The following is a 17149-nucleotide window of genomic DNA, read 5'->3' on the forward strand; positions in this document are numbered from 1 at the left end:
GTTGGACACAATTATTGGTACCCCTAGAAATTCTTATGAGTAAAATATCTCTGAAGTATATTCCCATTCATATTCACAATTTTGAGCACTCCAGGGTGATTATGAACATGAAATTATCCAGCCATGGCTTCCTGTTTCACAGGAATATAAATAGGAGGGAAAACAAAGCCCAAATTCCCTTAATCATCCATCACAATGAGAAAAACCAAAGAATATATTTCTGATGTGCAGCAAAAGATAATTGTCACAAAGATCACAAATTAGAAAGTGACTTTAAGAAAAGAGCTAGAACAGTGAAAATTCCCATTTCCACCATCACGGCAATAATTAAGAATTTCCAATCAACAGAAAATGTTACGAAACTGCCTGGAAGAGGACGTGGTCAGAAAACCTTAAAAAAAATGGTCAAACAGCACCTACACCACATGTTGTTTGGGAGGGTTTCAGGAAAAATTCTCCTAGCTCATCCAAAAACAAACTCCAGTATATTCAGTTATCATACACTTCAAATGGGACTGGCTTCTATGGTCAGATGAAACTAAAAAATTAGCTTTTTAGCAACAAACACTCAAGATGGGTTTGGTGCACACAGGGATAAAAAGTACCCCATGTGTACAATGAAATATACTGCTGTATTTTTAATGTTGTGGGCCTATATTTCTGCTGGAGGTCCTGGACATCTTGTTTAGACACATGGCATCATGGATTCCACACACACACTGTATACAGGGCTCGAGACTAACTATTATTACTAGGAGCACTGTAGCCTCTGACTGAAAATTTTTAGGAGCACAAGCAGAAAATTTAGGGGCACACCTTAAATCAGCCTGCAATGCAATCGTTCACATATTTTCCCCATTTTAACTGTATTACTGACAATTGCTTTGATAATAAATAAACTTAACTCATATAGATTACAATGTGCATATTCTTTTAATTTCAGAGAGATATGACAAATATGTTACAGATTTTACAGATATTACAGATATGATAAAATTACTATTGTTTTGCATTAATAAGTGCAGTTACTAATAATATTAAATGTTCAGTTCTTGTTTATTTCATGTTTATACACTTTTGACAGTAAAGCACAAAGCTTGAGTTGGGAAGCTTACAAAATGTATTTTATTAACAACAGTAACGTGCAAAATCTAATTTTTCATGTAGAAAAGACATATATTGTACTCTTATTAAATGTACCATTATTCTTCTTATGTGAAACTGACCAACAACTTCAGTGATTATGTGTGATTTAGTCGCAAATTGAAGAAAAGTTTGTTTTTCAAAGCACTCTGTGACGTTTTTTTACTTCACAAAAAAAGAGCGAAACTGACAAAATCTGATTTCTTGATGATTTGATATTTTGTAATAGTGATTTTATAATTGTTATTTTATAATTTCAAAATATAAAGGAAAAAGTATAAATGAATGACTAATAAGCAAATAAGCCGTGTTGGGGAGTAACTAGTTACATGTAACGGAATTATGTAATTTTATTACAAAATAAAAGTAATTGTAATCAGTTTCAGTTACTGAGAAAAATGTGTGATTAAATTAAAGTTACTTATAAAAATGTTAAGGATTACAAAGGGGGTTACATCTGATTTTCACACACACTCCCACATACAGATTTAATTGATTTCTTTCATAAATTGCAGTGACTGCTCTAAAATATGAAACACCAATGTTTCAGAAGTTTATAACATGCTTATCCGATAACTCTTATATTTCCTGTATGGGTTTATGTATATGCTTTATTTTTTTAAGATTAACTGTTTTTTTTCTAAGGCATTGTTAGATTCCAGTGTTTACAGTCATAGCTATGTAAAGATTTGATTCCAAAAACGGTGTGCTAATGTCAACATAAGCTGTTTGCGTTCAGTGGATGCTCTCAAAAACATTAGAAATAAGAAATGTAGACATAGGCCTGAATTTGTTGAAATCTCCCAACTATCCGACAACTTTGCCTGCCAACTAGCAACATCTATCTTTTTCTTCTAGAAAGGTCTTTAAAGGGTTAGTTCACCCAAAAATGAAAATTCTGTCATTAATTACTCACCAGACCTTCGGTGCATATTTCTTTACATGCTAATGAGCTCTGCTCACCCCGTCCCTTTCTTCTGTGGAAAAGCAAACGCGATTCGCAAATAATCATAAAAAATATAAAGTGTGAGACTTACTTCTTCTGGAGGTGCAGCTGGATCATGAACAATGGGTACTGATCCATCCTTGAGTTTTAACTTTTTAACAAAACCTGCCTTTGTCCCTGAATTGTCCCATTTATATGCAAATGAAGATATTTTGCATCCAATGTCTCCTTTAAAATTAAAATATAATCTTAATTCAAGTGATGAAAGATTTCGAAAGTCTGACAATAATCAGTATTGAGCACTACTGTAAGGTTAACCCTGCCTGGTTGAAGGGATAGTTCACCCAAAAATGAAAATTCTGTCATTAATTGAAACATAGCAAGGAGATCTTTAAAATAATCCATGTGACATCAGGGGTTCAACCGTAATTTTACAAAGCTACGAGAATAGTTTTTGTGCGCAAAAGAAAAAAAAAAAGACTACTTTATTCAACAATTCGTCTCCTCCGCGTCACCCTGTAGCACCATTTTGGAGAGTATCAGCTGGACGTAAACAGAGTATGTTGTTCTGTGTCAGCTGCGTCACGTCGGATCTGTTTCCTACGTTGTTGTGATTTGATCTAAACTAAAACAGCGTATCCATGTGACTCTGGACTTGGGAACATTTCAGTTGTATTGCTGTCTATGGGAGGGTCAGACAGCTCTCAGATTCCATCAAAAATATCTTAACTTGTGTTCCGAAGATGAACAAAGGTCTTACGGGTTTGAAACGACATGAGGGTGAGTAATTAATGACAACATTTTCATTTTTGGGTGAACTAACCCTTTAATTTTTATGAGACCAGGGACCTGGGAGCCACTAGGTGGCCTCAGAATAGTTCCATAGTTCCAGTACATTACAATAATCAAAATGAATTAAAACACTACAAACTGCCATGAGGTATAGGCTACAACATGACGTCATGTTTCTTAATTTAATCTTTCCCTATTTTAATTTGTCCCCTCAACTAATTGTGGTTAATTATATTAATAGTTTTGAATATTGTCTTGAACAGTGAGGGGCTTTAAGACCATTAAATAATACAATATATTGTGAATTTTTTTTTTTTTTTCAGGTTTGATGCCTGATTTGTTATTCAACACTGATTTTTTATTTTTATTTATTTTTGATATGTCTCTTTACTTCCTCTCAACAATTTGGTTGATATGCTGGCTGCCATCCCTTTATGGTTATATAAAATCTCGGTGATTTGGATAGATGAATCATATTGGCCTACAATATAATTGGGTGTACTAAATCAAATTGTCAATTTATGTGTTTTACATGCAGGTAATAGTTTACAAAATTATATAGTATTTGTGAAACTTGGCAAAGTGTATATTTTTTGTGTGAAAAATGTTTATTAGCAGTATACTGCACATTATAAATTATGAAAAATAAACTCTAGCCTAAATTTTCAATCTTCTCAACAGAAGAAAAAAAAAATTCTCAACATGTTATAGCAGTGAGTTTGTAATAAACGGCTTAATGCAATTTGATAGAGAAGATAGTCTACAGAGACATCTGTTGGTTCATTTAAAAAGTGCGCTTCTGATTTATACTATTCAAACATGAAAATGCATATGTAAATATTCACAAAAAAGCAGTTAACTGTTTTTATTTTAGATCACTATAAAAAGTAAGAATTAGATTTTCACTTGATTGAAATAGAAAAAAAATCATAACATAAATATCTACTTTATATTAGGCCTATATTTTACATTTCGTGATTGTGAATGTGTGTCCTTTAAGAAGTTGGGTACCACCACTGGAGGCTGCGCCGTTCGACTCACTGGCTGTGTCTCAAAACCTAGTGTGCGGACTACCTAGACTGCATTTGTGGAAATCATAGACGCGTGTAGCTACCAGTTTCAAGTCGCCGTGAAATACACGGGTAGGCGTCTGTGATTTCAATAAACACTGCAAACGCGTTTGATGCGCAAGAATGCTGCACGCGCGTAAGATGCACAGACATGCCGTCGAAGGCAACTAGATTTTGAGACACAGCCAATGTCTGATAAAATGGCGGTGGAAAACATCGGTGAATCTCAGGATGAGAAGGAAATCCTTATTAAGAAGGATGCACTGTCACAAGACAGCGGTGAGGTTGTCGAGAAAACAAAAAACAAAGAGTCTAAACTGATTTTGTATCATTGGACTCAGTCATTCAGCTCTCAGAAGGTAAGTCATCCCATAATTCAACATTACTAGCGTAGGCAGGCCAAGAACATCAGGGCGGATGCAGCATCTGATCTGTTGTTTTGATTGTGATGTTCACATATTTAAAAAAAAGCCTTGGCATTATTTGGATTATTCCTATTCATGTGGCTGTCTCAGTTAAACAATTGCTGATTGACAGCATACATGTTAATTATTCATAAATTATACATTATTAATGAAGCGTAATGATGCAAGTGTGTAGGCTGTGTTGAATTACTGTAATCATAACACAGACGCCTGAATTACAACTGTATTGTAGAATTGTAAAACAAGAGCATAACCTGCTGTTGTTTTCTTAAACAAGACGAGAGTACGAGTGCAAAATAACTGCTGTCTCGGTCTTTCTTTGGTATAATGATGATACACTCAAACAAAGGAACATTGTGTTTCTGTCATAGGTGAGACTGGCAATAGCTGAGAAAGGCCTTCAGTGTGAGGAGTATGATGTGAGTCTGCCTCTGAGTGAACACAATGAGCCCTGGTTTATGCGTCTGAACCCCACTGGAGAGGTTCCTGTGCTCGTTCACAATGACAATGTCATCTGTGACCCCACACAAATCATGGACTATTTGGAGCAGAACTTCTGTGATGGTAAATGCTCAGGATTTTGGGTTAATGCCATATGTAAAACAGTATTTACATTACAAATGGCATGATTTGCAGTGTAAAATGCTGTAAACACAAGAGTACTGAAGGGTATAGTGTTGTTGAACCCTCTGATGCATGGCATCCACCACACTTCTTTAAAATCCTTTTAATAATTCAGGGTGTGATGTCACATACAAATAATGATGATAATAATAATAATAACAATTCTATATGACTTTCCCTTTAACTGTATATGTCATTTTTTATTTATTGAATTCAACACGGCTAACCAAACATCTCTAGACTACCAGTCAAAAGTTTGACATAATTAGGATTTTTTAATGTTTGTGAAAATGTCTCAGTCACCAGGCTGCATTTATTTTATCAAAATACAGTAAACAGTAATATTGTAAAATATTATTATAATTGAAAATAATTGTTTTCTGTTTTAATATATTATAATATTTATTCCTCTGATGGCAAAGCTGAATTTTCAGGTTAATTGTCATTACTCCAGTCTTCAGTGTCACAAGATCTTTTATAAATCATTTTAATATGCTGATTTGGTGCAATAATATTTTAAGGATGCATCAAATTGATCAAACGTGACAGTAAAAACATTTATAATGTTACAAAAGGTTTCTATTTTAAATAAACACTGTTCATTGAATTTTTTATTCATTAAAGGGGTCATATGATGCTTTTTTAAAGATCATTATTTTGTGTATTTGGTGTAACAGAATATGTTGACATGCTTTAACGAAGCTGGTATGTGTTTGTGATGTGAAGAAAAATGTTCTTTGCGTGCACATTTGGGCCGCATTATGCAAATATTTCCACATAGTGAGGTAGATATGTGGGGGCGTGTTAGAACGAGCCGTTTTAGGGGGCGTGGCAGAGTCTTAACTTTGATAAAGAATATCTCTTTGGTTTTGAGACTTTAGTTTTTGCAACTTCAGGGATCTTATCTATGCACAATCAGCTTGTAACACTCCAAAGAGAAAGGAAAACTTGAAATCGCATCATATGACCCCTTTAAAGAATCTTGAAAAATCTAAGTATTATGGATTAAAAAAATTATTCAGCTAAAACTGATAGTAATAAGAACCATTTGATCACCAATAATAATTGATAATATTTGCATAGCAAATCAGCATATTAGAATGAATTCTGAAGGCTCATGTGACACTCTAATGGCTGCTAAAAACCACACGAGTAAATTACATTTTAAAATACATTAAAATAGGAAACAGTTCTTTTAATTTACACAAAATTACTGTTTTTACTGTATTTTTGGCCAAATAATTGCTGCCTTGAGAGTATAAGGCAGCCTTAGTATAAGAGGCTTCTTTCAAAAACATTAAACAATCTTAATTATTACAACTTACTACTTTTGACCTGTAGTAATTATATTTTAAATTAAAATAAAATAAATGGTTGGGAATATTTCTGTTATTGTTTTAAAGTAAAAAGAAACATTAAGTTTTGTCTTAGTGATTGAATAATTCATGCATCAGTGGGTTCAATAAATGTATGACTAAACAAATTTACTCCTGCACCTGAATACACAGTAAATAAATGCATTTAAAACACTCAATTTTCATAATATCTGTATTAGATGTCAGCTGAGTGATTTCCAATGTGTTAATAACTGTAATTGTTTGATAGTGCAGGCGTATGTTTTTTTTTCAGTGCATTTGTTATCTTCTTTTCATTTGGTTGCATTTATGTTTGCATGTACTGTTACGTTCAGCATGCCTGTGCAGAAATTTGGATAAAATGAGAGGCACTGAAGGGTGAGTCAAAATAAGATATTTGCCCTGGAGAGCAGCTCATGTAGATTGCAGCCAAATATTTTGGTCACAATGCATACTGTATATGTGCTTTGTACATTTCAATGAATCAGAGCACACCCCAAAGCTGATCCCAGAAGAGGGAAGCACGTATTATCATCGAGTTCAGCATTACAGAGAACTGCTGGACTCCCTGCAGATGGATGCATATACCCATGGCTGCATCCTCCACCCAGAGATCACAGTAGACTCCCACATCCCCGCCTATGCCACCACCCACATTCGCAGTAAGAAGGGGACTGAGCATAATAACTTAATATGAACCTTCAATTATTGTGAATACTGTGAATTAAATGAATCGTTCATCCTAAACAAAATTTAAAATTTACTTACCCTGAGGCCATCCAAGATGTAGATTTGTTTTTTTTTTTTCTTCATCAGAACAGATTTGGAGAAACGTAGCATTACATCACTTGCTTATCAGTGGATCCTCTGCAGTGACGGCACGTCAGAATGAGTCCAAACAGCTGGTTAAAACATCACAATAATCCACACGACTCCAGACCATCGATTAACATCTTCTGAAGTAAAAATAGCTGCATGTTTATGAGAAACAAATCAAACATTAAGGCATTTTATCTTTAAAACATTGCTTCTGGCCAAAATACCAGTCCATAATCCATAATATCAGTTCCTCCAGTGAAAAAGTCCCCTATAGTCCTCTCAAGACAAAACTTACTGACATATTTGTTTAGAACTGTTTTGGAGTGTTTTCGCTTGTAAACGGTGCTTGATCTGTGCATATTTCTCTCCCAATTCAAACGGGACAGCTTTTTTCACTGGAGAAAGCAATATTATGGATAGAGGATTTGTATTTTAGCTGGAGGCAATGGTTTGAAAACGTTAAAAACGTCTTTGTGGATATAATTATGGATGAAAAATATGCAGCTTTTTGCCTCAGAAGAGGTTAATCGATGAACTGGAGTCGTTTGGATTACTTGTGGATAGGGATGTAACGATTCACTCAACTCACGATTCGATTCACGATTTTGATTTCACGATTCGATTCACGATTTTTTTTTTTACAAAATGAGATTTAAGTCAAATTATAAATTAAATGTGTCCTTTTATTATTGCTTGGACAAAATACTGTACGTTTCTTTGTGAAATTGAAATATAACACTATAATAATATACTAATATAGCACTTGTAAATTATTGCTCTTTTGTTGGTTTTGATTGCTTTTATTGTCCTCATTTGTTAGTCGCTTTGGATAAGTGTCTGCTAAATAACAAAATTTTAATATAATGTAAATGTAACTAACAAAACTATATTGAAATTTTAAAACAAGCCCCAAATCAAATAAATAAGTAACACAAATAAAAGAAATCTCTTCATATAAACAAACTTTGTTTGTGCTCTTTCCATTTAAAATTAGAGGCAACCACTGCATTTTAATCATGATCCAAACAAAGATGCTGCATACATGCAACATGAGCAGTTTTTAATCTAAATTACATTGTATAATTAAGAAATTTGAAGCAAAAACAGAATGGCAGTTTTGTGATACTATGCATAAAAAATATCTGCATGAAACAGAAACAGCAGACGAGCTGAATGAGATGCAGATTCCCTCTCTGCCAGCAGGTGGTGCTTAAAGCGTTTCCTTGGTTTCCGCTGTAAACAAAGCAGAGCTGCACTTATGAACTTTAATATGCAGGGCTCCAGACTGCGACCAGATGTAATGCTAAATTTCTCCAAATCTGTTCCAATGAAGAAAAACTTATCTTGGATGACCTGAGGGTGGGGAGTGTCCAAACTCGATCTGGAGGGCTAATCTCTGCAGGACAGTGGCCCTCCAGAAGCAGGATTGGACACCCCTGGTCTAAGGGTCAGTAAATTATGAGAAAATTTCAGTTTTGGGTGAACTATTCCTTTAACATTCCTTTAAACTATTCCTTTAATTTCTGTATTATAGCACAGATTTTAAACACAGAATCCGAGCTTAAGAAACTAGCAGCGGAGAATCCCGATCTTAAAGATGCTTATATTGCAAAACAGAGACGTCTAAAAGTAAGTAAACATTCATGCAGTGTTCAGTTTCAATTATTCCCTTTCTGGACATTTGCTCTTTGTAGCACAGTACCCAAGACATCAGATGATCTCACTGATTTTATTCCTTTGAGTATGTGCACTTAATTTAGATTACAATCTTGTTTACAATGCCAAGAATGTGATTGCTGAATTTCACAAAACACTATTTGTTTGAATCTCTCTAGAGTAAATTGTTTGACCATGATAATATGAAATACCTGAAGAAACTCCTGGATGAACTGGAGAATGTTCTGGATCAAGTTGAGACCGAGCTGCAGAGGAGGATTGAGGAGACACCAGGTGGGAGAATATTTTGTTAAACAGTAAAAGCACTGTTAAAAAAAACTTTTTTGAAACTACATAAAAACCCAGGTCATGTCAGACCAACAGAAATGGCCTAATTGTTGTCCCAACTAGTGTATTGTATTTGTAAAGAGCTCATCTTTTTACATCTGTTGATTGTCACCATTCTTGAGGTTTGTGTGTCAAGTGTTGAATCCTACAGTATGTTCAACCATTTAAAAGTATATCCTGGATGTCTTTGCTTTGTAGGACGACTGTTCCTTCACAAACAAAGATAGCATAGTTCACTTAACATGTCAAGTGCCCTATAAGATTACAGCTATCAAAAAAAAATTTAATTTATTGTTACTTAATAAAAATGTGCTGAACAAGAAATCAGTTGTCTTGACGAACGTATTGGCAGAATGAGGCATTTTGCATTTAGTGAACGAACCAATTAAAATAAAAAAAAACAAAGTAGTGTCACTTAGTACAATTATGAAGACAATAGTTGAGAAAACCTAAAACGTTGCCTTGGTTTTTAACTTTTATATACAATTAATTTTTTATGGTGCATTGCACACGTGTTGTCAAGTAACTTTGACGTGGGAACAGCTGGTTTTATTTAAAAAAAACAATAATTTTAAAACTTTCAAAAACTTTTTAAAACGTTTAAAGCCTGTTCACACCAATGATAATGATATAAAATGTACAAAATCATCTTAAATTTTTAAATTTAGTCTGTACCACAACTATAACTCAAGCTGTAGAGCTATATAAGCTATATAAGTCCAGCATATGTCATCAGTGAGAAGTCTGTCGTTTCACCAGAAGATAGAGTTATGATATTTTTGATTAAGAATTGTGAATAATTGTCGGCGCCGTGGGCTGTGCGCAACACACAACGTTGTTACGTTACGGGCATCCCGAGTTCGAATCCTGGCTCGAGGGCCTTTCCCGATCCCATCCCTCTCTTTCTCTTTCTCCCATTTCACTTCCTGTCTACTCTACACTGTCCTATCGTAATAAAGGCAAAATAAGAATGTAACCCTGTTGAAATATGTTCTTTAGTATAAGATATACAAGTTTGAATAAATAATTTCATAGTTTACTAAATAGAGTTTAAGGTTAAAAAAGTTAAGATTCATTGACCAGCAAAGAAGTTATGATTTTGCTCAATGAGAGAAATGCCTATGGAGTAATGTTCATTTACTGTATACAGCATTTAAAATGTTAAATATTTGTTGAGTAATAATATATGTGAAAATGCTTAAAAGATGCCTGTGGGCAAAGAAAAAGGCTCCAGCCTTTGTTGGTGCCACTTTATTGGTTGGCTTGATAGGGGGCGCCACTTACCTGGCTTTCACTTATTTTAAAAGGAGACTTCTCATGTCTTGAGACAGCTATTTGGACTCATTCAGCATTGCTCTGTCCTGACTTGTGTATGTTTATTATCACATTTGGCTTATATATACTGTAACAGTTTGATGATTGTTGCACAATAAGCACTTTTTTTGCCATAATAAGAAGCAAAGCAGTTTGAAAAATAGACACAATTCATCTTTTCATTGATAGGTTCATTAAACAGACTTAAATGGTTTCAGTTCATGCTGTAGGTCCTTTATGGCCATTGTGTTTTGTGCTAAAATGTTTTGTATTAATGTCTGGTCACAAATACAGTAGAAGCTATTACAGAAACAAAACTTCCTGATTTTGTCTAGGAATTTGTCTGTTCTGCATTAGTATGCTTCATCAATTCAGTCATGCTTTTCACTTGATAAGTCAAAGGATATACTACTGTATATGCAAAAGTAATTTCTCTGCACAGAAAAGTCAAATATAATAAAGCATATTTCTCAGTTATACAAGTGTCTGTTTTACAGTAATTACAGTATACATAGTTGTGTGTGTGTGTGTGTGTGTGTGCTTGCGTGTGTGTATTTCTCATATCTATTTAGATAACTGATATCAATCTCAGACAGGTTTGTTAAATAGTTTGACAGGTCTTTTTAGATTAATGGAAAACCATTAGGGCTTGAGGTTATTCCACATTATTAAAGTGCCCCTATTATGGGTAATGAAAGGTTCATATTTTGGTTTTGGGAGTCCCCAACAACAGGTTGACATGCATGCACATAACTCACATCGGGGCAGGAGAAAACATACCTGACTCGTAGCTTGGGCATCTACAAACCGTCGCACAATAATAAAAACAGATCTCGGGGTATTATCTTTCACAGGTAAGACTGAACAGTTGTTTCTGGATGTTTTTGGTCATTCTTAGCATTAATGTGGACAGTTTATTTGCCACCAGTGTCAGACTATTAATAGCTATAGCGATATCGGGGTCATTCTACAGACGTCCACTTTTGGTATGGCAAGATGTCTTAAAGTGTATTTCTTTTTTTAACATTTAAACTTAGACCACATTATTAGATTACCTTTTGACTTTATGAATACACATAAATGGCAACTTAATGATTTTTTATCTTTTTTGTGCATTTATTTAAAGGGGTCATATGATGTTACTAAAAAGAACATTATTTTAAAGACCACATGTACCATTTTTTTTTTGTCACTGGTGTTTCCTTACTTCTTTGGCAATTTTAAAGGTTTTTATGAAATATTATTTCTTGATTTTTTCAGCACATGTAGTCAGAGTTACAGAAAAATAATGATAAATCAACAAATAAGGAGATTGTTTTATTTATTTTAATCAGGTTTGTTAAAAGTGTGATTGAATGATGTTAGTTCATTTGCGCAACCATGTATTTGCTATAACAATGAAAATATTTGGAAAAAAAACAGTTATAAACAAGTAATGATGCAATCCTTTAAATCTTAACTCTTGAGTGTAGCAGAATTCAATGGATGTAAAATTATTATCATGTCACATGTGACAAATTTTATTTAATGTGACAGAAAAAAACACGGTAACACCAGTGACACAATGAAACACCAGTGACATACATAAGACCAAAGATCCTTATTCTTCAACTATAATTATTAGATGAGACTAAATTGTTACATTTGGCATACATTTAGCAATTAGTGAAAGCAGTTAGTAAAAGAGCATAAACATAAACTGATCTTCACTGGTGTTACCCATAAGGAAGGTAACACCAGTGACAAACCAGTGACAATTTTCATGAAAAAGGCATTTTACAAAATGTCTGCTGCAAGGTATCAAACCACATGATGTCAATCATGGTACTCACTAAATTAAAGGGTTAGTTCACCCCAAAATGAAAATTAGCCCATAAATTACTCACTCTCAAGTCATCCTAGGTGTATATGACTTTCTTCTTTCAGATTAATCCAGTCGGAGTTATATTAAAAATTGTCTTTGATCTTTCAAGCTGTTTAATGGCACTCAGCGGGTGTTGCAGTGCATCAGTCCAAAAGAAGTTAAATAAAAAGCACCCATCCTTAATAAAAAAGTGTCTCACACGGCTTCCTGTAGCGAATCGATGCGTTTTTGTAAAAAAAATAACCATATTAAAAAACGTAATAATCAATTTAATCTAGCTTGCGCTCACGGTTGTAAACGGAAGCAGCTCCGGGCGGATGACGTAGGACGTCAGCTTTGTGCATGCGCCGCTCAGAAGTGACGAATGCAGAAGCGCAGAGGATACAAAATGAGGATTTGTAAAGAAGAATGTCGGAGGATTTCGATATAAACCAAGAGGAGACTGGTTTTCCTTTGCTAAAGTAAGGAAACTTTGCTTTTGCTCCGTTTGCTTTTGCTCCGAAACGTTGTTTCGCTGCTGAACGCCTTTGTTCACCACTTTTTATTCAAGGCACTTTTTATTATGGATGCATGCGCTTTATTTCACTTCTTTTGGACTGATGAACTGCCATTAAACAGCTTGAAAGATCAAAGACTATTTTTAATATAACTCTGATTGGATTCATCTAAAAGAAGGAAGTCATATACGCCTAGGATGGCTTGAGGGTGAGTAAATAATGGGCTAATTTTCATTTTTGGGTGAACTAACCCTTTAATATACCAGTCTCAATCTGCTTTCTACACACATAAGAAACAATGAGAAGAAACTAATCTAATTATATGTGATGTATCACATAAGGACTTCTGGGAATGACTTTTACTGTTTTTCACTGTAAATTATATAGCAATTCATAGTTTTTACCATCAAAAACTATAAACAGTTTTTCACCGTATATGGTAAGGTAACTTACCACAGGTTTTTACTGTAGCATTTTTACAGTTTTTTTTTTCCTGTAAAAATTACAAGCATTTTTACTGTGAGGTTTGCAATCTCAAAAGTTTCTATAAATAAAATACATCCATTGTCAGAGGGGGTTATTTTTGTTCTGCAAGACAACAGATTCTCCCATCTTCCAACTTTAAAAATGTATGAATGTCCAATAATGTGTGTGGCTCTATCTCCTATTAATCTTTTATTGCATAACAGTGCAGTAGAGTGTGTGCATTATTTGGAGCCAGGAGCTTGGCAGGGTGTCAGGTAGCGAATGGGTCTCCTCACAGCCCCAGGTCCTGAATACCATCCATGTGTTTTTATTTAGTATAACAAAAGACTCTTCACCACAGGGCAGGCTTCCATGAGAAACACTGTCGGCATGTAAAGAGGAGGAGCACAGGATCCTCTTGACATGTTAATTGACTTGATTAGCATTAACATTACTGGGATTCCAGAAGAGCTATTCATTTGGATGCAGTTTTATTCAAACCACCAGGCTGCCAAAGTAAACACAATTTTCGTTTTAGATATGTAGATATGTATGTTTTCTCTGTCAAATAAAGAGACATAAAACCATATATGAATACTTAAAGGGATAATTCCAAACCAGAATGACTTGTTTTCTTCCGTGGAGCACAAAAGGAAATAGTTTGCAGAATGTGTATGATTTTAAAGGACTCTTTTTGTCCGTACAATGAAAGTCAGTGGGGTCCAAAACAACACTGCACTGGAACCGACTTTTATTATGGACCAAAAAAAAAAAGAGATGATGACAGAAATGTAATTTTTGGTGTAAAGGTCTACTGATTTGAGGTCCTATTGTGAAGGGTCCAAAAAATGGGTTTGACTGCAAAAATAATAAATAAAGTTAGGTATGTTCCCCTGCTGACTGATCCTAAATTGAGCCATGGGTGGCACAAGGTGATGGTAGTTATTACTGACAAAAAGAAGGCTAAAGAAGGAAGTCATATACGCCTAGGATGGCTTGAGGGTGAGTAAATAATGGACTAATTTTCATTTTTGGGTGAACTAACCCTTTAAGGAAAGCTGAAGAAAGCCCGTTCTCTGCATTTCCAAGAGACTAGGCTATACTTCCACAGCCTAATGTTGTATTTGTACTAGTTAAAACCCAGACCTTATTAAATGTTTGTTGTTTTTGTCAAACATTTAAATTTGTTAAACCAGTTTCTTCAGTCAATCACAATACTATAGACTGTACTGTATGTGTATTTACAGAAAAAAACTGCATAATGTAAATAACCTAGAAATGAAAAACACAGGAACTCATTAGTGAGTCAAGCTGCAATATCATGACAAAATCATTGTTGATTATTGCTCTTTATGTTGTAATAATGATTATTAATTTTGATTAATAGAAAGGTTTTTTTTGGGGGGAGCATGTCATATTCTGGTCTGTGTTAAACATAACTATACTTTGACATTTTGTTGTACAATGTAAACTGCACACACTCACACCCCAAACATTCCTAGTAACATATATTGAAAAATAAACGAATGTTTCAAAATTAGTGTTTTCTACATGGGTGTGTGTAATTTGCATTGTAGAGCAAAATGTCAGGCATCGTCAAGGTGTTTACATTATTCTACTCATTAATTGAAAAACCCCATTATAAAATATAGGTCTTTATTAGTTCAATTCAATTCAAGTTTATTTGTATAGCACTTTTCACGATACAATTCGTTGCAAAGCAGCTTTACAGAAAAGTTTCTTTGTAAGTTTCTACAATATATTTAGTAGTAGCTTATCAGTGGTGACTATGTCAAATTGACGTACATATGGCAGAAATGTACGGTAAAATTCAGTTAAAGTCCCCATTAGAGATATGCCGGTATCAAATTTTAATGTTGCGATTAATTGCTAATGCTTTTATCACGGTATACGGTATTATCACGATATTGAAATTTAGTTTTAAAAAAAGTGCTGTCATAATACAGTATAACAGGTTTAATAACTTTTTTCTTATAACAAAAATAACTGAACATTTAAATGCAATAAAGCAGTACAGAAAAATGTATAAAGTTAAAAAGTTTTACACAGATTAAAGTGCAAAAGAACTATAAAGACCAATAGGTATCACTTTACAATAAGACCTCATTAGTTAACCTTAGTTAATGCATTAACATTCACAATGAGCAATAGCTACATTTGCTACAGAAGTTATTAATCTTTGTTAAAAAAATACAAGTCTTAGTTCATGCATTTTAACAACATGTTATTAAATATTGGAATACCTAAGATTAATGAATGTTCAGAAGAATTTTTCATTGGCAGTTTATGTTAACTAATGAATTAACTAATGTTAACTAATGAAGCCCTAATGTAAAGTGTGACCGAACAATAAAGAATCAAAACACTTTCAAACAATAGCTAGGGCATGTTGTAGTCCAGATTAAAATGTAAAAAAAAGTTTGAAAATAAATAGCCTATTAAGTCTAAATATGTAAGTATTTGGCGCTGTGATGAAGCTTTTATTGTCCTCATTTGTAAGTCGCTTTGGATAAAAGCATCTGTTAAATGAATAAATGTAATGAATAAATGTAAATGTAAAACTAGCAATGATATGCAGCCTTGGTCTGACGCAAGAAGCAAGTCATTTGTAATTTTAACAAGTGCAGTTTCTGTGCTATGGTGGGGCCTGAAACCTGAAATTCTTCATAGAGATAATTTTTTTGCAAGAAGGAGCACAATTGAGCAGACACAACTTAAAAAAAAAATGTTTAGACATAAACGGAAAATTTGAAAGGGTCTGTAATTTGCCAGTTCATTAGTATCTGGTTTCTTAATAAGAGGCTTAATAACTGCCAGCTTGAATGGTTTTGGGACGTGACCTAAAGATAACGATGAGTTAATAATATTGAGAAGTGGTTCTTCTTCTGTATATTTGTAAAGCACTGCAGATTTTCTTTGTGTGCGATGAATGAAGCTGAAGTACTAGACGCTGTAGAATCTAAATTTGTTATTGTATTTCTGATGTTATCTATTGTATTTGCACAGAAAGGCCTCCTGACTCAGCTGGGATTTGAACTAGGAACCTTCTTGCTGTGAGGCAACAGAACAGAGTCTCTTGTTCAAAAATTTCTGCAGAATCATTCACATTCCATAGAAAATTAGTGGGAAAAAAAAAACCTTACCGAACTTTGGAAAATTGGGCAGCTAATATTGCGGAGCTCACTTACAGTATTTTATGTAGATGAAGAAAATAATGAGTATAATTTTGTTAGAAGGTAAAAAAAAATGCAATTCAGCAAGTGTAATAAATTATTGGTGTCACGTGTATGTTCCCGTTTAGTTCCTGTTTTCCTTATTTGGTCCTTCCTGTTCCTGTCCCAATGTAGTTTGATTTGTTCCAGGTGTATCTCATTATTAGTTATCCTCCTCACCTGTCTGCCCCTCGTTATCTGCCCTATTTAGTTCTAGCCTGTTCTGAGTTTTTTTGTCTGGAATTGTTTTGTCTACATTGCTTCGTGTGTTCTCCTGGTTCCTTTGGAAGTTTATTAAAGACTGTTTGAAATGAATTCCGCATCTCCGTGCTCCTCACAGTAGCAACCGGTGACAGAATTCCAGACCCCTTAAATGAAAGTAAGCGGCGCCTTTTCTCCCCGTTTGTTTTCTGTTTTAAAAAAATGTGTTTTGTTTTTCCTGTTCGTTTCTCCCTGCTATAATGGAGGAACGAGCGAGGTTCCTTGCCTTGGCTCATACAGACGATAACGCGGAGCCATATAGTTAATATCAGTAATAGGCCTACGCAGCATGCACGATACAAGGAAATGGTCAGTAACATCATCACTTTGAGGTACG

General features: G+C 34.3%; 1 protein-coding gene across 1 annotated transcript; it reads left to right on the plus strand.

Moving 5' to 3' along the window:
• Window positions 1-3939: 3939 nt before the first annotated feature.
• LOC107758804 (ganglioside-induced differentiation-associated protein 1-like) lies at window positions 3940-9144 on the plus strand. The gene is made up of 5 exons (XM_016576622.1): window positions 3940-4310; window positions 4748-4940; window positions 6844-7017; window positions 8709-8803; window positions 9010-9144. Exons 1-5 carry the CDS (start codon window positions 4140-4142, stop codon window positions 9142-9144), a joined length of 768 nt encoding a protein of 255 aa, XP_016432108.1. The 5' UTR covers window positions 3940-4139.
• Window positions 9145-17149: the final 8005 nt, after the last annotated feature.

The sequence above is a fragment of the Sinocyclocheilus rhinocerous genome, unplaced genomic scaffold (genome assembly GCF_001515625.1).
Source record: "Sinocyclocheilus rhinocerous isolate Xijiao unplaced genomic scaffold, SAMN03320098_v1.1 scaffold2008, whole genome shotgun sequence".
In the NCBI taxonomy this organism is placed as follows: domain Eukaryota; kingdom Metazoa; phylum Chordata; class Actinopteri; order Cypriniformes; family Cyprinidae; genus Sinocyclocheilus; species Sinocyclocheilus rhinocerous.